The 20,928-nt window shown below is 33.2% G+C and overlaps 3 protein-coding genes across 4 annotated transcripts; all 3 read left to right on the forward strand.

The window, feature by feature from the left end:
• The first annotated feature begins 5,197 nt into the window (after positions 1-5,197).
• LOC113391437 (WAS/WASL-interacting protein family member 3) lies at positions 5,198-7,370 on the forward strand. 2 transcript variants are annotated; one of them, XM_064217969.1, is made up of 3 exons: positions 5,198-5,373; positions 5,810-5,977; positions 6,014-7,370. In XM_064217969.1, the coding sequence occupies exons 1-3, from the start codon at positions 5,211-5,213 to the stop codon at positions 6,133-6,135; spliced, it is 453 nt and encodes a 150-aa protein (XP_064074039.1). In that variant the 5' UTR covers positions 5,198-5,210; the 3' UTR covers positions 6,136-7,370. The 2 variants fall into 2 exon arrangements, with proteins under 2 accessions (XP_064074039.1, XP_026483185.2); XM_026627400.2 differs by having other exon boundaries at positions 5,810-7,370.
• An 898-nt stretch (positions 7,371-8,268) lies between these two features.
• On the forward strand, positions 8,269-12,054 carry LOC113391445 (uncharacterized). The gene is made up of 8 exons (XM_026627407.2): positions 8,269-8,390; positions 8,587-8,700; positions 9,329-9,448; positions 9,669-9,832; positions 10,507-10,625; positions 10,872-10,983; positions 11,372-11,505; positions 11,881-12,054. Exons 1-8 carry the CDS (start codon positions 8,275-8,277, stop codon positions 12,025-12,027), a joined length of 1,026 nt encoding a protein of 341 aa, XP_026483192.2. The 5' UTR covers positions 8,269-8,274; the 3' UTR covers positions 12,028-12,054.
• Positions 12,055-16,365: 4,311 nt separating this feature from the next.
• Positions 16,366-19,832, forward strand: LOC113391443 (protein jagunal). The gene is made up of 4 exons (XM_026627405.2): positions 16,366-16,629; positions 17,165-17,306; positions 18,225-18,449; positions 19,468-19,832. Exons 1-4 carry the CDS (start codon positions 16,541-16,543, stop codon positions 19,597-19,599), a joined length of 588 nt encoding a protein of 195 aa, XP_026483190.1. The 5' UTR covers positions 16,366-16,540; the 3' UTR covers positions 19,600-19,832.
• The last annotated feature ends 1,096 nt before the right edge of the window (positions 19,833-20,928 follow it).

Below are 20,928 nucleotides of genomic sequence, written 5' to 3' on the forward strand. Positions count from 1 at the left end.
TGTGTATTGGTACGAGTGTTGTATCCTGGTACTTATATTTATTAGTACTTGATTCTATTAAGGAATGTGTACTCGTAACAGGCATAAAATATTATGCTCTTTACAGCACTCTTCTATTCCTATAACTCAATGGGTAATTATGATTGATTATTTATAGAATGAGTCGATAAATTTCAGTGTTCTACGAGTCGTAAAATAGCCTAGACAGAATCTTATTATATTCGACGACACAGGGGTTCAAACTCAAACTCAAATTCCTTTATTCAATATAGAAGCATTATACTTACTTAGTCATATGAATCACTACCACCGTTTCGGAAAAGGAAACACCCTGACCTGAGAAGAATCGGCGAAAGAAACTCAGCGGATCTTTTTTTTTTTTGTCAATCGATATCGCTTCGACAATTTTATCGTCAATGTCGTCGATTACGTTTTTGTGGAAACTAGTAATAATCATATCGTAATATTTTTGATACTAGCTGCTCGTCCCGGTTTTGCAAGGGCAACTTCATACATCGGTGAGCCGTCTCTATAAACGGTTTTAACTTGCGTATTTGATCTAGAATCTAGATGATTGTGAAGGAGTATTAAAATGAATTACGAATTAGCGTATCTTGTTATTTTATTAGAACATAATAAATAATAGATTATGTTATCTTACACTAAGATTCGTTGCAACTTGAAATTAATTCATACTGAACAATATAAAACGCGTTATCGTCATTGTAAAGGAAATGCGCGTTTTATTGTAGCGATAATAATAATGAGCACGTCTTAATTAGAACGTTGAATGAACTATTGTTATGATAATTGTTCTGACGTATGTCCGTGTAGGTTGTCACTTTCGCCATGTGTTTGATTGTCTACTAACGAGAGTGTGGTATCGTCTGCGTTCCATATTTAGGTATGCGAATTTTGATATTCTATTTTATGTATTATTAAGTTTACGAAGATCGTGATTTAACTGATTAATTTATTAAAGCCGTTGATAAAACATTGAAAAACTTGGACTCTTAAACATAGGCCTAAATACCGATATCCATATTTCTTCACATTCACATGGCAAAAATAACGAACTTCCACATAAAATGTTATCCTAAGTTTCAGCCTGTTATGTGATGAATTATAAAAAAAATTAACTAAGCAATTGTTATTATCTTATTAATCGTGGGATAAATGCCGATTTTCATATTTCTTACATCAGAAATTAGGAAACTGCATCTAAACTTTCATCTCCCATTTTAGCATGAAACACAATGATAATGGATATTATAATGTTAAAAAAATACATTAATATATAAAGTATTTATATTATTCAACACAATATTATATAGATGATAAAAAACCGTGGCACTAATACTTGTTGACTTTCAGGCAGGATATGTTATAAATATATGTAGTTATATTTAACTGACATAATCTGTATTTCAAAGATAACCTGACTACTGAGTTTCTTGCCGGTTATTCTCGGCAGGATCTACATTCCGAACATTGTTTTACGTTTAATTCAGATTTATAAAAGGTTCATTTCGATTTTAATGGGACTGAAAATTATCCTATAATAATAATATAATTATTATGGCAAGATCCTAATTGTAGTAGGAGCTACGGGCGCAGTGACGAAGAACTTGAAGCTGTACTGCGAGAAGATACACACTTTAATATCAACATTCTTCAAACACAAGCTTCACTTCACTCATCCACAATAATCAGCAACGTTCTCGGAGACAGTATTTGTCACTCATTCATAACAAGCAAACAATACGTAATATATGTCATAACAGAAATTGACAATCTCGCTTAGATTCTTAATATTAATAGTTTCGTACATTATCATTACCTACGCACAACAATCAAATGCATCCTTTTACTTTATTCAATTAAACAAGGAAAAAAACAAAATACTATTTATGAGTTGCTATGAACTCAACATTGAAGAGTAGTCTGTAATCATTTATTTTTAATTTTGAAATACTCTTAATTATTAATTGTTATTTGGTATTAAGGAAAAAAATAACAAAAAATAAGCACATAAAAGTAAATAGTTTAAATATTATTACTAAATATAAAATAGGTGGGTAAATAAATACTCTTTTTCCTGGAGATCGGGACGGATTTATTAAAACCAACTGAAACGTCGAGAATGTACAGATGTGATGTACTAAATAATAATAATTATTATAGCATATAATAATGTAATTCGCAGAGGTTAACTTAAATGCAGTATTCAACGGCATCACGTAAAAATTCACGACAATATAAGGTACGTATATTCATGTACCTGTAGGTTACATATACTTTGTCAATTAGTAATTGAAGCTTTACAAATAACACTAATCAGTCCGTCTGTAGGGTTTTGTGGTTTGCGTGCACCTGTCGCGATGCACCGATACTAGGAAGCGGGTCCGACCCTTCGGAACGAGGTAATTAAAAATGGAACCAATATGAATCCTTTGTTCGTCATACGTATCATTTACATGCAAAACATGTAGCTATTAAAAAATAATTACCTTATAAGGGTTCGTTTTTTTTATATGTAATCAATTTTCTTTATGTTCCGTATATTTTTGCTTAAATTTAAGTAATTATAATATTTTGTTTTTTATGAATTTGCATTGATATAGAGTAAATTTTGGAATTTAATTTCATTTTTCCATCCGATCTGACATTTATAAACAAGTGTATGGAAATATAAACGAGAGTACGATAATTATGGGATCAATGTTTATTATAATTAAGAAACTTTTGTTTAACAATTTTTAAGTTCGAACAATACCATTGTTATAGAAAAACATCCAGTTATTTGATTATTATTAATAATAATAAAATGAACGGTGTAGTTCTACTTGTACTTAGGTATATGGATATTATTACTAATGCGTACAAGTCCGTCTAGGTTGTGTTGAGGTTCCGGTTTGAGGGGTGAGTGAGACAGTGTTACAGGTACCAGGGACCTCACATCTTTTTCAAGGTTAGCCTCGCATTGGCGATGTAAGGGATTGTTACTATTTCTTACAATGTCTATAGGCAGGTGTGAATACTTACCGACAGATTATTTGCTGGTTTGACTTCCTATACCAAATAAAAAAAAACCGTCCCGTCTTCACACGGGTAAGATAAAGATCTCAGGAACGCTTAGAAAAATATACATACATTTGAGCTAACCTAACCTACACCGTTGGTTGCCTGGAAGAGATCGCTATGTAGCGTGTCGCCAAAATTGTACGCCTCTCTTACTGAGGCTGGATCTATGTTGTATTATTTTTTTTTTCTCTGTGTGGTCTACAATAAAGTATAAAGTGGCGGTAGAATATCTGATGGGTGCACTACCCAGACGGGCTTGCACAATGCCCAACCACCTTAAGCTATATAAACTTAAGATTGACAACGAATAAATTTTCGTCTTGTAAATTGAACATTGCCTAGCGTGTGGTATAATTAATGGTACCGCTGAACTATTGTGGTTAGAGAACAATATGATTAATGCCCGCTGGATTACTGATTCATGAGGTCGTTACTCGAAGTTTAAACCGCAGCCTTGGTAAGCCCAAATTATAATCGATTTCTAAGTTATACGAACTAAAAATAGACGAAACGTTGTTGGAAGTGAAAGCATATTAGTTTCCTTGTTGTTTAATTTTACATTATTTTGTCTAGAAATTTCAGTAGAATTTTTAATGAATTTTACATTATATAGCGACCTGCCATGAACTAATTGACATGCTCGTTGGTCAAGTAGCTTAGAGCTGAAGATGCAGCTTCCGGGCCGATAGAATTGGGTTAATATTGTGCAATTAAATTTCCAGTTCTAGCCCGGAGTGTTACAACCCAGTGCATTGAAAAGTACATAGTCAGTTATCAGATTGCCTTTTCAGTATTAGTTTGAGGGAATAAAGTGTACATTGGTGTTTGCACACAAACACACACACACACACTTATGCAGTATAATATCTCCTGTATATCCCATTATTATTCCTATTTGTCTTGTTTATCTCTTAATACACATATTATGATTGAGGTGTCCGATATAGACCCTACTATAGAGTATTACAGTAGAAAGCTATTAGCTACTATTACTATAGACTAATAATAGACTACTGTAAAATATAGATATCTATAGCCTATTCCAATTAAGAAAGAATAAAGATAAACAAACCTTTGATTAACGTATTCCATGCGATTTGATAATAGCTCAGCTATGTACTATAAAACGTTCTTGAATACTATACACATATACATACATATCGTTTTTTTTAATATGAACGCTATTCCACTTCTACTTGTATCGATTTTGATTTTACTTTCAAAGTTCCCACAACAGCTTCTACGATATTCAAAACGATATTTTTCGCTAGTTCTGTTCTGTAGGTTCATATAAGTTATCGACTAATGATATTGCGATAATTCACTGTTTATTTGTATTTTGCCCTATTGTGGTTGGAATTTTATTTAAGCCACTTTAATTCCTTAGTAATAATAAAAACAGTGTTTTGTTCTTTTTTTTTAATGTAATTTTAAATAAGGACCTCTCGACGAGTATTGGCATCCTCCATCTCACTAAGTAATCAATGGGTCTACAATATTTTATTCTATCTACTTTTTTAAATTTTAACTAAATGAGGTTGCAACTGTTCTTACTGTTTTTTTTTTTTTTTCTATTTTAAAGTGACATTCGTATACGTCAAAAGATTATCTAATTATTAATTGGTGCTAAATTAAGAAGTGAGGAAAACGTATTGTGTATGAAAAGAATTCGTTTGTTTACTAAAATTTCGCAACGTTTAATGTACTCATATTTTAAAACTAGATCTATAACATTACCAAAAAAAGAACGGCCATAAAACCATTTTAGATTAAGTGTGGGCAGTTGATATTTTGGGCATTCTTGCTTTCACTAAATTATTATGAAAGTTGCGAGTAAAAAAAAAACAATAGGTTGTTTATTTTGAAGAGCCTTTTGCAAGCGTGGATTTTCTAAGCTGGCGATTTCACATCCGAGAAAATATCGCTGTATGAGGTTTTATTTGTGTTTATAATTTAACCGTTGCGGTGAAGATGAAGGAAAATATCGTGATGCTTTATTTATCACGACATATAAGTTTATGTTATTTGCCTTACAGACCAAAACATGATTAAGGGACAATTTACTTTTTAAAAATTAAATTTTATCAATTATAATAACGAATTTTCTATTTCAGAATACATCTAAAATGACTTCTACATCTTTTAACGTTGGCCTCGGAGACGGATCTCGTTCGTCCAGCCGAGTGCTTCGCCCCCCTGGTGGCGGTCACACGGACATCTTTGGTGGGGAGCCCGAACCCACCCGAGGCCGCCGTCCCGCTCCTGCCACCGCAGCTAGTCTAATCCAAGGTAATATTTTACATTACACTAGTAAAAACTTTTATCTGAAAGGCACTGTATATTGTACTAAAAATATTAAAAAGTAAATAAAACATGAAAAATATAATATTACATGTGCGCAATGTCCAATTGTATGTTTTCCGCTAATGTAGTTGCAATCATATGCAGTTACTTTATTGCGTAAATGACTATAAGGTTTTATGGGATAATATTGTAATAACATGCAAGTTATCGTGGGCCATAGGCCTCTCTTAAAGTATGCCAAAGCTCCGTTTAACCTTTGCATGAAATGAAATAGAATCACGAAGCCTCCATTGAAAATGTAAATGTTGTGAGGTCTAAAATGGTTCGTAAAGCATAGTGTCGCAAACCTCCTTGTTATAACAACAAAAGTTTACAGAATTAAGTATTCATTTTTCAAACATTTTTTTATCGTGAATTTCAGGTTATGGAGATGAGCCAGCGAAGCCAACAAACGGTGCAGTAACCCCTAGCCAAAACGGTCAAGCGAGCGAACCCCACGAAGCTCCAGCGCCTCCCGCCCCAGTCCCAGAGCCAGCACAAGAAGCCCCCATACCACAAGCTGCCTCGACACCTAATGCTGCCCCAACACCTAATGCTGCCCCAACACCTAATGCTGCCCCCACACCTACAACACCCCCTGAGCCCAAATCTATGAGCCCCAAAGCGGTCACACCCACGGAACCCAGGAACGAGGCACCTAAGCGCGTCCGTGTGCCTCCCGGTGGTTTTTCCTCTGGACTCTGGTAAAACCAGCTCCTGCCTATTGTTAAGAATCTTTGGGACCAGGATTTTATTTAGGGTTGATTGATTATTGGCTATGCATTAATATGTATACAGAAAGATTGGCATATCTCCTGAATACTTTTGCCTGACATTCTATATATATAAAAAAACTTATTAAGTTATTATCTCTCAATGATTTAATTATTTATCTTTTTATAGATTAAACTGTGTATTTGTAATGAGTCCGAATTATATGTCAACCTATGCAAACAAATAGAGATTAATATTTTTACAGATAATCTAGTCTTTGGAATTGATTTATTTTAGAAATGAATCACAATATGAGGCAGATATTAAATTATTTAAGCATAAGTCTTATTTTGTAATTTAAAAAAAAAACGTTCATATCTCTTTGAATTAAATTAGTCTGTAAATTATAGGTATAGATGTATTTATCTGTACACATATTAATGTAGATGAATGTTGCGAACTGGTCCCTCGCTTAGACTCTTAGCTGGGTTCGCTCGATCCAGTCAAAGATGGTACTTGTTTTAATCCCTCGCAAAGGTATTTTATTTACTCAATGTATTTCTTCAGTATATCGGATTATTTACGCATTTTTTTAAATGGAGAATTATATTTTTTAACATACCTGGTACTCTCTCTCACGGTTTGGCTTTTGTGTCAAAGTGGCAACTCTTGCTAGCCAAATATATATAGACTTAGAATCTATGGTCACAAATTGGTAGATTTTAGAATTTCACTAGATAGGCTTTGGAGATTTGATCGTGTCATTTGTGTGGTTGAAATTTTGGCATAATATTCATGACATTTGATATGTTCCTTTTAGTAGTGACGATGTCAGGGGGAGCTTGGCTTGGCTTCAGCCACAGAGCCTTGACACTTGAAATATGAATGGTTGTTTTATTGATGTGATTGTATTGTGCTATTGAATACTCTTTATTGAAAGAGTAGCCTTATTATGTTGGCACTAAAACGATTTGATCGAATATGTTTATGTTGCTAAAAGGAATACGTCTTTATTTGGCTTAAAAATTAAGTTATGTGGCATTTTTATACTGTGTTGGACTCAGACTGACATGTGCCTCAAGTTGTACTTAAAAATGATTAGTAGCAATGTCGCCGTAGCGTTTTTTATTATTAAATATAGGTTTTGTATGCCTCGCTGGCAAATGCGATTATATATATTAATAATGATAATTGTATTTTTATATGAATTAAAATGCAATAAAAATGTATGTGTTGTTTTATTGAAATACTTGACATGGAAAGGAAATTATTGGTTTTTAATAGAAGTTATCAAAAATCCGTTTGTTTTTTTAGCTCTTGGAGGTTGTCAAAAGTGTTTTTATGTACTTTAATTTTTTACTTGCGTGAATTATTGTATACTCTTTGGGCATATCCAATATCCATAGACATTGGTCAATAAAAAATATGACAGCTTAAACCATAGAGAATGGAATCATTGCGTTAATGTCTAAACCACCATAACCAATAATGCACATACGAAATAATTAAAATAAATTCAATAAAATGGTTCTAAATCTAAAATAAATTTTCGAAATCATCTTCAATATATAAGTAGGTAAGTATTTGAAAGACGTTTAAATTAATTCCGATAAGTGTTCATCAAATTTTATGAACTTCATGTACAATCCGTAATCTACATTAATAAAATTGAAGAAAACATACAATTAACATTTCTATATAGTAAATAAAGTAGCTTCACGCCTTTTAAACTACGTAACGGATTTCAATGCGGCTATTATCAATAAAGGAAGAATTTATATGCATAATACATGCATATTAGAGTCCAGAAAATTCGCGAATTTCAACTTAGCTAGTCGGAAAAAACCTTTACCTGATGGGTAAGTGGTCAATTCAGGCCATAGACATTCGCACTAAAAATATTACCTATATATATATTAATGCGCCTAAAACCTTGGGAACTATGAGTCCTTCCAAACCGGAACATAGCAACCAAGTATTACTGTTTAGCGATGGAATGGAATACAAGATGGTGGTACCCAGATCTATAAAACGTCTACTTAACTAGTAGGTACAGCTGTACAAAAGACAGTATTTAATTTAAATTAGTTAATAATATTGTAATATATTATGAATCCTTCGATTAGCTCAAGTATGGACAGCGGAAGTTCCGGCCGGCAGTCGCGCCTGTTGGGAAGGTTGCTCGGTAAACTACGCGGCGAGCATCGATACTCGACTCTCGATAAAAACTTCTCATTTACATCAACTGGGTAATTAATATTTTTGGGTATCATTTATTTATCTAGTAATTAAATTATTTTGCATTCCATACCAATGCTCCGAATTTTTGTTTAGCTCACAACAAATACTTTAATATTATGAGAAATTTAAAAATTAATTAAATAATTCTTGTATTAAATAAATACTTGTAATTAGTATTTAAAACAATATTTTTCGATTTTATAGCATGAGTGAAAGTATAGGTTGTGGGAGCAATGAAGACAATGATACTGCACAACAAGCCGACGTATCCAGCGGTACCATTGACGATGCACAGTTTGCCGCCAATATTGACCTCAGGTTTGTTAATTTATCTGTGGGGCTATTAAGGTTCTAGCACAGCAACTGTTGCTGTCAAATATTTGTTGCGGATCGATATCAAATTAAATCAAAAAAACTATGAATCAGTATTATGGACCTATGCAGTACATTAACAGCCTGTAGATTTCCCAAGCTCCTCTCCCTTTGAGGAGAAGGTTTGGAGCATATTCTACCACGTTGCTCCAATGCGGGTTGGTGGAATGCAGTAGCATAATACTCCATAATACTGGTTTATCGACTGCAACATTTATCAATCCGCAACAAATATTTGATAGCAACAGTGCTATGCTATAACCGTAATATCCCCACTACAACCTCCATATTAATAGTATTGTTACTTGGACAGCATGCAATGATAACAGCGTGTAAACGCCACACTGCTAGACAAAGATATCTCTAGATATTAGTATATATATATATATATATATATATATAGTATATAAGACATAGTTGCCTTTTTTCAGACGCTCGCATGAACACACTAGTGAAATTCGTGAAAATTTAAAATACAATTTCTTTACTCGTTAAAAAATACAAAAACAGCGACATAATTTTATTAACGTAATTATACATACATATATGTATTTAACACGAATAATACTTCAAGGTATGGCGGCCAGTATTTGACTCCAGAACAATTGCCTGAATTTTGCAACCAGCTTCACCATTTGGTTGAAGTTATTAGAAACATACAATCGTATGCTAAAGTCACCGACGAGTATCCAAGGTTGGTAGTGCTTTTTTCATGTAAACCAACTAATATACAAATTTCATTTAACAGTAAGTCTATTGACTTAGCAGTCATTTTAGTAAGTAACATTACTAGATTATTTTATATAATTTTTCCGAAACAAGCAACACAACGATTGCTTAAAAAATGATTGACATATTTTTTAAGTTTTGGGAGTGCAAATCGTTAAGGCACTGTTAATTGTTGGTTTCCTTAGCGAACTCGAGCGTCGTTTAGAGTGTGAAGCTCGCGAAGTGGTTGCGCTCGCTCGTGAAGTGCGCAACGCTCGAGATTCGGCGTCGCGGACGCGCTTGCAGCGACGCGCGTTGCGTTCTCAGCGCGCACAGATGATTGCTCATCTCGCTAAGCTGAGGGAGGCTGGTAAAGACAGTGTGTTATTTTATAGTTATTATGTTTTTTATAAACTATGCAAATTTGATTAATGTTTATAACGTTGTTTCTGTTTATTACAGTACGAAGTTACGTTAAATTAATAATTATATCGCTCTTACTGATTTTGACACGGCGGCTATTCTCAACAGCACACTATTCCTCCACTCTTAGAGTCTGCGGGAACGACAAATTTGACCCGACCGAAAATATTTCAAATGCATAACCAACGGCAGTACGTGCTTTCCGAACTTTATATTGGTATATTGACAATTCGAGTGGCAAACCGTATATCAAGCCGATTAAAAGATTGGATTTTTCTACCGAAAAATTCTTAGTAAGAGTCTGGGGTTTGGAAGTTGGAATTGTGTACACTCCCGTGCCTCGGGAAGCACGTAAGGTCTGAACTATTTCCGGTCGTGTCGGATTTGCCGTCCCATCGGATAATGAGAGTGATTCAGTGAATAGTGTTATCCTGTGTCTGTGCACACACTTGTACACTATAATATGTCCTGCGTAGTTGGCTGGACGCCGTGGCATAATCGGTCAGGACGACATCATTGGTATATTAAAATATATTAGTTATTATCTACGTACGTAATTCACGAGTACTTTTTTTGCATATCACATACTTGAATTTAAATTGAGAAGATAATCTGTATTAGAGGTACGTGAACTTGAGAACTCAATAAGGCTGTCGGATCGCAAACTCTATAAAAGCTGGGAGGCGTTACGTGACAACAATGATTCAGCTGCGTTTGAGCCCTTGCTAGAGGAGATCAAGGTATCCTAAAATCTTTTGAGACTGTATTATGTACGTTTTATTTTTAAAAGCTGATGTAGATTTTGATGATTTATGAATAGAATCTTAACCTTTTTAATACAATTTATAGGTTTATTAATTTAAAGACAAATACATTTTAATCAATATCATAGATAAAAGACTTCGAAGATAATGGACTTTATGATAGTTTGGTTTTGGTAAAATATGAAATGACTATTTATAATATCTTGTTTTAACTTATAATAGAATAAGCAAGCCGCCTTGGACTGTCTCATTCGCCTGATAGAGAATCGACGAAGAAGCATCCCAATAGCCCGCGCGCCGCATCCCCTGCCCCCTCCTCCCGGAGAAGATGAAGGTATGGTATATAGTCTTGTCAAACGGGTAAACAAGTATTACAATGGTTTTGTGGTCACACACGTAGCTTTTTCGTGCCGTGTTTTGTTTGGGTATTAATTCTGTGTACGTAATATACGTCGTAGATCTTGGTTGATTGTAAGTGTTATAAATCTCAAAGTCAAAGTCAAGTCAAAGTCAAAAATCTTTATACATTTTACAGTTGCTTATTGATAGTCAAAAACCTACCACCGGCTCGGAAATAAACATTTCAAACACTAAATAATATGAGGCGACAGAATGATTCCATCTCGATTTCCGCATTTATTATCCAAAAATAAGCCGAAGGTTCCCTTAGTATTGTGTTACTTAATATTCCAGTGCAAATAAAAAATATATCAATCTTTCAGATGTTGTCCATATAGGTGGTATTAGAAAACGGCAAGACACTCGTCGTAACAACAAGAGAAGAAGGAAGGAATCATCACGGGAGCCGAGGTCTATGCCGCTATCTGGAGAGCCTAGTCATCATAGTCCTCAGCAAGTAGGTTATGTTAAATCAGTTGCATCACTGCCCAGAGAGTTTAGGATTCTAAGAAATAATGCATCAAAAATACCATCCAATTATTTTTACTAAAGCACTATGTCATATTTCTGTATTTACACTGGCTTAGTCAGCCTGTTAATCCGTTACTATACTATATATAGAAACAGCTGCTTGTCCCGACTCTGTACGGGTAAAATTCACGTAAAGATAGCCCAATACCCATATCCCTCGTAGTTGATTTTTTAAATATCCCTTTTGAGTGGAGTGGAAGCTTACATTATAAATAAAAATATTAAATAAACCTGTGTCCTGATTTTCATATTTCTACACTCAATATTTTTGTTTTTATAAGAAGATTTATTTTATCTCTAGGTGACGTTGTATATTCAAGGACCAGGGGTAGTGTCAGAGAGCACGTCCCGGTTCCGTGCGGGCAGCGCTGGAGCCGTAACTCTGGGATCACTTGAACTGCCCACACCGGCTAGTGTGCGAGATATACTCTTTTTTACCACTGACTGATTATACCATAATGTGTAATGCGACAGATATTATGAATTTTCTTTCATAATCAGGTAGTTAATTTAGGCTTGGGTAGCTAGATTTACTAAATATTCATGTTTTATAATTAAAAAAGGGGTTCTAGATACTGAACGGAATAGTAGACTTAATATATGATGTGTAACGATAAAAATGAATATGTAAAGCACTAACGAAAAAAAATAGGATCATATTTTTACTGAAAAAATTGACTACCTGTTTAGTTATTATGGAATCATATGTAGTTCAGAATTTTATTACCGTTACTAAATACTCCAATAAATGTTTTAACGATATATTGTGTTAAATTTTCCTATATAATAAGGTAACGACTGCGTAATACCTATATATCTAAACTAAAAATGTTACTTAATTGGCTATTTGTTCTGAAATTTGGTGGACATAAGCAGCAGTATGTCCTGGGACATAAAAAAAATACAGGAGGTACATAGGTACATATTTGTTTCCTCATAAAACCCGTCTTGTCATACAACTTGTCATATTGTGTATGCCCTCTGCTAATATTCTCTTGGTTCATTTTTGTCCTTTAAGGGGTCATAATATAGAAAGTGCCAAGGCGTGTGTATTTAGAAGTAGTTTCACATTTCATTTACTTAATTTTTATAGTGACTACCCATAAATGTCTAACTGTTGTCTAAAGAATCCTCTTACCTTCAATATGTAGTCTTGAATTTGGATCTTATACACTAGGTTGCAGGTAAAGGAAACATACCTACGGTCGTTTTTTTTCTAAGAAGAGAAGACTTTAGATTCTAAATTCCGAATCGATGGTAGCTTTACATATAAACCTGACTGGCTGAATGACGGATTCTAAAGGGCTAATAAAACGTCTTTTCAGATAAAGAAAATTTTGATTTAAGATGACTAATTTTTCTCACGATGTTTTTGCAACTATGTCCTTACTAAAAAAACTACTATAAAAAAAAACATAAAACAACGTGCATTCAATAAACGACCACAGTAAGTAGGATAGTAAGGCTTTATTATTAGAAATATTACATAAAGTAAATCATAATATGTATTATATTATTTTATTAAACATATGTACTCTTGATACGTGATACGGTATTTACGCCTTCTTTTCATCTGCGTTTGCCGACGAAGCTACTGGCTCAGTAAGTTTAGCGACTGCTTCAGACTGGTCGGACTTTGCCTAAATCATAAACACATATTTATTGGGTATATATTATGTATTAAACTTATCTAACACAGGTTATACAGGTTACACAGGTGGTTCTAAGTTCTTGATTTGCGAAACAATAAAACTATTTAAATTAATATTAAGAAAAAAATAATCGGATCGTATCATAAAAATAAAACATTTTAAAAGAGAAGTTATCTTCGACAAAATGCCCATAAGAATTGTGTTCTTATTATTATTTATACCACACAATATCATACAGGGCTTTATTCCCTTACTTTAAAAAGATTGAGAGCCATTGTTTTTAAATTGTTAGAAAACCTATATAAAATGATGATGATTCAACGTAAGATCAGCACGTTAAGTCATGCACCACAACATTACAACATTAACAGCCTGTAAATTTCCCACTGCTGGGCTAAGGCCTCTCATTTTGAGGAGAAGGTTTGGAGCAAATTCCACCACGCTGCTCCAATGCGGCAGAATTTCGTTGAAATTAGACACATGCAGGTTTCCTCACGATGTTTTCCTACACCGCCGAGCACAAAATGATTTATAAATACAAATTAAACATATGAAAATTCAGTGGTGTTTGAACCCGCAATCATTGGTTAAGATGCACGCGTTCTAACCACTGGGCAATCTCGGCTCCTCGGCTGTCATGCACCACATGATTTACTAATAAAATTTCTCAATTATATGGCTTCACAATTCGATCTAAGATGATCATTGGTTATCAACAAAAAAGTTGCTTCAATTTGAACGAAGTCTGTTCAAATTACTCAAATCGCCTTCGATTTAGCCGTTCATCGATCGCGTGAACTCCATATTTGTCCAAAGTAATCTTAAATTACTTTATTTTAGTGTCCTATATATGATGTTTGTCCTTCACAGATTTGGTTATAAGGTTAGAATTTCTCACTCATATATAACGAGAAAACTTAGTTGATCATATTAATATTCCGCGAACTATATCAAATCAATTACAGACTACAATTATCCTCGCAGTTCATGTCATGTTTTAATAACGATTCAATTAAAAATCTTTATTGTACCGAATGTTGCGCAATTAATTGAATTATATTGTACACTTTGAGGCATCGATGATAACACAGACTTATATTTAATCTACTCTTTGAGATTACTGTAACCGGTACAACAAGATTTTTAATCAAAAGCCAAGCAAAAAAATATATGTAACACACAGATAGCATGTATTCTACACAGTAGCTAACGGAGTCGATTCGAGTGTGGAGTGCCAGTACCTTACTTTTTTTTATTTAATTCTTATTGTAAAACTCAATTGGTGCGAGTTTATCAGAAATATCTAGCTATTTTGAATTTTGTTTTGATACGGAGTTTAGAAATAGCATAACTATCACACTTGAAGTAGAAATTTATGACGCCTATGCTGCTCACAGAATTATTTCTCCCTAATCGGATATGGTAGTGGAATTAACCGCCTATTTTTAGATAATGCGTTAACTTGCTACTGATTCTGGACATCACTTACGCAAGAAATGCTTCACTATAATATTTTTTACAAGATTCACATGTTCATTCACACTATAAACTGATCATTATTCTGTAATGATCAGTATATAGTGTGACTAGACCAGACTAAGAACTAAATAGTGATATTTATACAATTTCATTATTACCTCTGGTACGGCATGCGATGAGGCTTCAACAGCGACCGCTGCTGGTACAACCTCGGCTTCTTTCTTCTCTTCATCCGGAACTGGGGCTGAACAGGTGAACTAGAGATTGAACATGGGTTAATATTATAATTTAAAAAAAATGGCCTGTTGTATTTGTTCCACTGTTGAAAAAAGGTCATCATCATTGATATATAAAAAACCTAATAAATATATAAAAAAAATCTTTTTTATCAATGGTCTTCATATGAGAAGTTTTGGAGATTATAAAACCGCATTGCTCTACGGCTAGGTACCTATGTAACAGTTTTCAACCGATGTTTAATGATACAAGCAGTTTTAAATCATAATTATCTAAAGTTACCTAGATAATTAAAATGAAATCTGCAACCAATTCGAAATAAAGATTAACCACAGAAGATCCAGCCAGAAACTTGGTAAACACTTTTAGACCATTTATTAACTCTTGAGTCATTATTAAGTACATAATTAAATTTTGATGAATCTGTCTAACACTCAAAGAGTTATAATTACTTGCATTTTATCAAATACATAAACATTTTATTAGATACGAATGCACAAATTTATCACATTAGTATTTTTTTTTTCTTATATTATAGATGGCAAACGAGCAAAACTAATAATTGAAACAAATATTAAAGGCTCCTTTACCTGTAGCGCCACAAACGCGAACATCGCAACAATCACTAATAGCTTCATGTTTCTCGTAAAAATAATGTATGAATGAAAGACAAAGAACTAGCAAGCCTTATATAAACGCGCAAAGAGGTCCGACTGAATCAAAATAACGGCTGCGTTTTAATCAATAAGCCTCGTGTTTATAAAACAACGTCGAAACAATTAAAATCGTTATCGATCTTTCATTTCATATGCCAATTTAGCCGTATTATATACATGGAAGTTTTAAGTATCAAGACGGATCAAATTTAATTAAGAGATACGAGACTATTAAACGGGATATTGTTTATAGGCATTTATAGGCATTTATAGGCATTAAGTAATCGCCGCCGAGATTAAAAGCAAAACAAAATTTAAAAAATAAATTTAATCATGAATCATTACTATAGAGATATAAGTTTTAAATTTTCAAGCCATGATTAAAGACATCATTATTTCTAATCGAAGTTATGTAATAGGTATCTAGTTTTAGGAATATTTATTTAATAAATATGTATAAAATAACAACAATGTCAAAGCAAAGAGTTATAACTTATTATATTAACAGAAAGTTATCTAAACATAATAAGCTATAATATAATATAATAAAACGTAAGATGTGCGGGGACAATTTCTAACGGCAACATTAACAATTTAATTTCTAGATTATAGTTCTTCGACTTATTATATGTTACGAGAACATAAGTGTTTGATTTTATGTTTTATCAAATTTACTCGCAAGAATGATGTATGTACTGAAAATGTTATTAATTATAATACGCCTGATTTCTAAACGTACACATGTCAACCTTGAGACGTTGGCATTTTTGGCATGTCAGTTCGCCAGCTCAATTTCGTTTGGCAGATGTGAAATTGTGATGGATTGATTGAAAATAATTAAATATAAACAGATACATCTGTATATACGGCCTAGTACTAATTGTAGTACTTCTAGGGAGTTATTTATATTACTTAATAAGTGAAGTTAATTTAAAAAATGGCTTCTAGAGGCGGTATTATGGTGACAGGTACGAATGGAGCTGATTACGAGCACAGGGAAAAAATAGCGGCTCAGTATCAAATAAGGTGAGCTTTGGGATTATTTTTACGTGTGTTGGGCGCTGGCTAACTCTATGTTCAGAGTAAATGTGACACGCGACATTTCGTCAATAGCCGTCAAATTATTTTTAGACAAAAGCTTGGTCGTGGACGGTTTGGCGCCATTCATTCGAATTATATATTATGAAAGTTCGTATTATTTTCCTATTTGTTAGTTAAAAATCCATAAAAACGACTAATTCAATCGGCAAGTGTGATAACCTTATAAGAACATAAAACTTTTACAAAACAGTATTTACCCAGACACAAAAATCATAAATTTATAAAATTATGTTCAATAATTTAAAAAACTATTCAACTATATCTTTCTTCTTAAATGAACAATTTTATAAACTTATTAAGCCATCATAGGTGAGCTAATATCAATATTGTCTTACTATTTCCATAAAGTTCTCATGTTTAAAGCCATAGATAATAACTTACCTTAAAATGGCCTCATTATGCTGTCCCTCTAATAATCCCTAATAGTATTTATATTTAATTGAATAATTTTATTTTTCAGTGCACTAAACAAATCTCGTCTCAAGTACTGTGTGTTTTTTCACCACTTACTGTTCCTGACGATGATGGCAAAACTCTCAGCAGATATTCTGGACAAGCTGGATATATTCATACTCGAAATAGAAGAGCTACAGATACCACAAGTAATTGTGTATTTCACTTTACTTTTATTAATAAAAATTTTAAATAAGTAATAAAGTATCACAAACACATTCATAGAATTATATTTTAAGTAAAACCATGCTAGTAATATTTTTATTAAAATATTTTTTTAAACATGAACTCGATATGGATGCTATTTACTTACTAGCTGAACCTGTGGCATTACCAGTGCAAAATTTATTAAAGTTTACCTATAGCACACAAACCGCACACCTTACTTGTCAACCTCGAGGCTTGAATTAAAAAAGGATCCTTTCCCCAGTATTCATACTATCTCTATGCCAAATTTAATCTTAATTGGTACAGCTGTTAAAGCTTGAAGAGGTAACAGACACGGGTTACTTTTGCTTTTATAATATTGGTATAGATTTAACAGTGAATAAGTCACTCTCATTATACATAGTTATTTACACTATGTAAAGAATCTGTGATGATCATTATATAAACTTATAACAAGCAGTTTCAAAGTCAGTATATCCTTCAGGTGCAGTTATTTGTTTTGTTTACATGTTATTCAGTACTGGTACTTGAGACTTCAAATGTTTGCGATGTTTATATAAAACTTGTGAGAGAAACTTAGAGAATTTATATATAAATACTCTATATATATTATACATACACTGTAACTGAACTCCTAAACCGTTGGAACAATTTCAATGATTTTTTTGGGTATTTGAGTGGATCCCTGAACGGTTTCAATTGTATCGGGTAGGTGTTGCTTTGATTGAGAAGTAAATAAAAAACCTTTTTCATCAAGATTAAGTCAGGACTGACAGTATGCTACATATTTGTCAACAAATGGTTATTGAATAACAATTATGTGTGTGTTTAAACAATCATTATGTATTTTACATATATTGTAATTTTATCATTTGCTCATAAAATAATGTCATTTTCAGCCACTTTGGTGGGAGTATATCTGGTGTCTATCTCTGCTTCTCTCATTTCTGGGACTGTCAGCAATCAAACGAAACAATGTGAAGAACCTCCGTCGGTACATATATGGTATTATGGCTATAGGACTGGGGCCGTTGTTGTATTGTGTGATATACTACTGTGGGGATGTGTACCAGTATCTAACATTAGATGAAGATGAGGACGATGATGAAATACAAATGTGGCAGGTTGGTTCCCATTTATTTTTTTTAAATTGGTAGGTGAACATACAAATAGATGATCTGATGGTGAGGGGTCACAATCGCTAATTATAGACATTGGCTCTGAAAAAAATTAAGATAATAAGGTCTCTAGACCTCTGAATCCAGCTCTGACTAGACAGATTTGACGGGCAGGATCAACGATTTTACGTGTTTTCCGAGGCATGGGAATGTAACATTGTCAACTTTCAGTATCCAGGCCACTAGGTAGAGGTGGCTATTCAAGTAGCTCATTTGCCCGAAAAATAGAAACTCGTTTGGTTTTTTAGTCGATCCTCATTTAATCTATTGTCAAATATTGCATACGTTGTGATGCCAGTGCAATCAGAGACACATCTTAGAGACAAAGACAAGAGAGAGATAACATCTTAGAGACAAAGACAAGAGAGAGATAACATCTTAGAGACAAAGACAAGAGAGAGATAACATCTTAGAGACAAAGACAAGAGAGAGATAACATCTTAGATCCCAAGGTTGGCTATGTTGTGTTGGTCTATGGGTATTAATAGTCCCTTAGAATCCATTTCAATATTACATATATGTCGTTGTGCAACTTTATAGGGGTTGGAGTAGCGTCAAGCGTTATTCCATCTTGAAATAACGTTTGAGTGTGGTATGTGTTCGATTTGTAGTTGCCAAGGAAATAACATTTCCCAGGACATTAGTGGTTGCCATGGAAAGAACGGTTGTAACGATTCTAAGTAAATGGACTGATTCAAAAAAACGAACTCACTGTATTTCTTAATTAATAAATGGTGATTAGAGAATCCACTTTATGACGTCGACGTACACGAGAAAGATTACCAAGCTGGACGCCGTGTTAACGGCTGTCCAATATCCGCTTGCAATATGAATTACACGGTGTCATTTATACTTATAGCCTATTCCAATGGAAGTAGGAAAAAAGATAAACAAACCTTAGTTTTAAGTATTTGATGCGATTTGCTCAATAACTCAGTGCTAATAGTACAATTTTATTTTCCAGGGTTACCCCTACGGACTGCTGTGGTATGCTTTCGTACTTCTCGCGTCGCAAGTGCACTTCTTCCAGCTGTATTTCTCTTACAACTTACTGAAGGCGTGGCGGGCGCGGGGTGCGTACAGGAAAACCGACTAAAAGTTTTCTGTAATAGGGTTCAATTTCCTGTGTGAAAACAGTTTTAGGGTTATGTTTTTTTACTTGTTGTCTATTTATCTCTCATTTCTGTTTCTTTGTTATGAATTTTTATATTGACATTTTTTTTTTTTTAATTAATTTATTGTAGGTATTTAATTTAGACACGGATCAAAGGGTACAGAGGTGACATTTGGCTTAAGTATGTACCATTGAACAGTTTATTTGCAAAAATGAAAAATGATAAAAAATTGCAAATATACTTGCCATTCCTCTCACAAAACTTACATACAATTTGTTATTGCAATATATTGGTTTATACTACCTTGTGACTTTGAGCAAACACTACTGGGTAAGTACCACCCACATTTATTTCACTACCAAGCAGAAGGCTTAGCATTGTTGTATTCCGGTTTGAAGGGAGAGCGAGCCAGGGTCACACAGGCTCAAAGGGACATAACAGCTTGTTCCTTATGTTGGTTGTGCATTGGCGATGTAAGGGATGGTACCACAATGCCAACCTTTAAGCGGTGGTGACTATTTACCATCAGATGGTCCACCATTACCATCAAATGATACAATGAAATAAAATACCTTATAAATTTTCTGTACAATTAATAAATGTTTGGTATGGGCACTATTGCTGTGACTTAATTTAAACTATAACATATAAAAGAACTTGCATTTGCATCTCAGCATATCCATAATTTAAATATGTAAAAAATTAAGTTGCTCGATGAAAATACCTTTAAAAATGTAGTACTTTTAGCGGCCTATATCTATTTAGACTACATAATACTATTGTGTTTTCGTATTGAATAATAATAAATGTCTGTAGACGTTTTTAATACAGAATTTATTACAAATTAACGATTATGCTACTCTTAAATGTACAATTTAAACTTATAGAAATGAAATTTCAAATGAAATTGTAATATCACAATAATTTACTTTCTTTAAAAACTTGATGATATTTAAAAATTGTTACCTAGTTATTTATAGTTTTGGATATATGGAAATACGTTATATTTGTACTGTTTTAATTTATCAAAACATCAATGGAAAGTTATAATGGCAGATATAAACATTTATGATATTACGTAGTACTCTCACTGCCATATGTTCGCGTGAATTTTGTTTGTTAATATAGCTTTTTTTTAAAAGACAGATTATATTAAACGTTGAATTAAAATGACACATTGTAAATATAAATTAGTGTATAACAATATTTTATGTATGTACTTAAAAGAAATTAAATTAAAAAAAATTGTATTTATCAATGTCTATTTTAGATAAAAATATTAGAAACTTTATATATATGAATGTACTGCA

This window comes from Vanessa tameamea, chromosome 20 (genome assembly GCF_037043105.1).
Source record: "Vanessa tameamea isolate UH-Manoa-2023 chromosome 20, ilVanTame1 primary haplotype, whole genome shotgun sequence".
NCBI lineage: Eukaryota > Metazoa > Arthropoda > Insecta > Lepidoptera > Nymphalidae > Vanessa > Vanessa tameamea.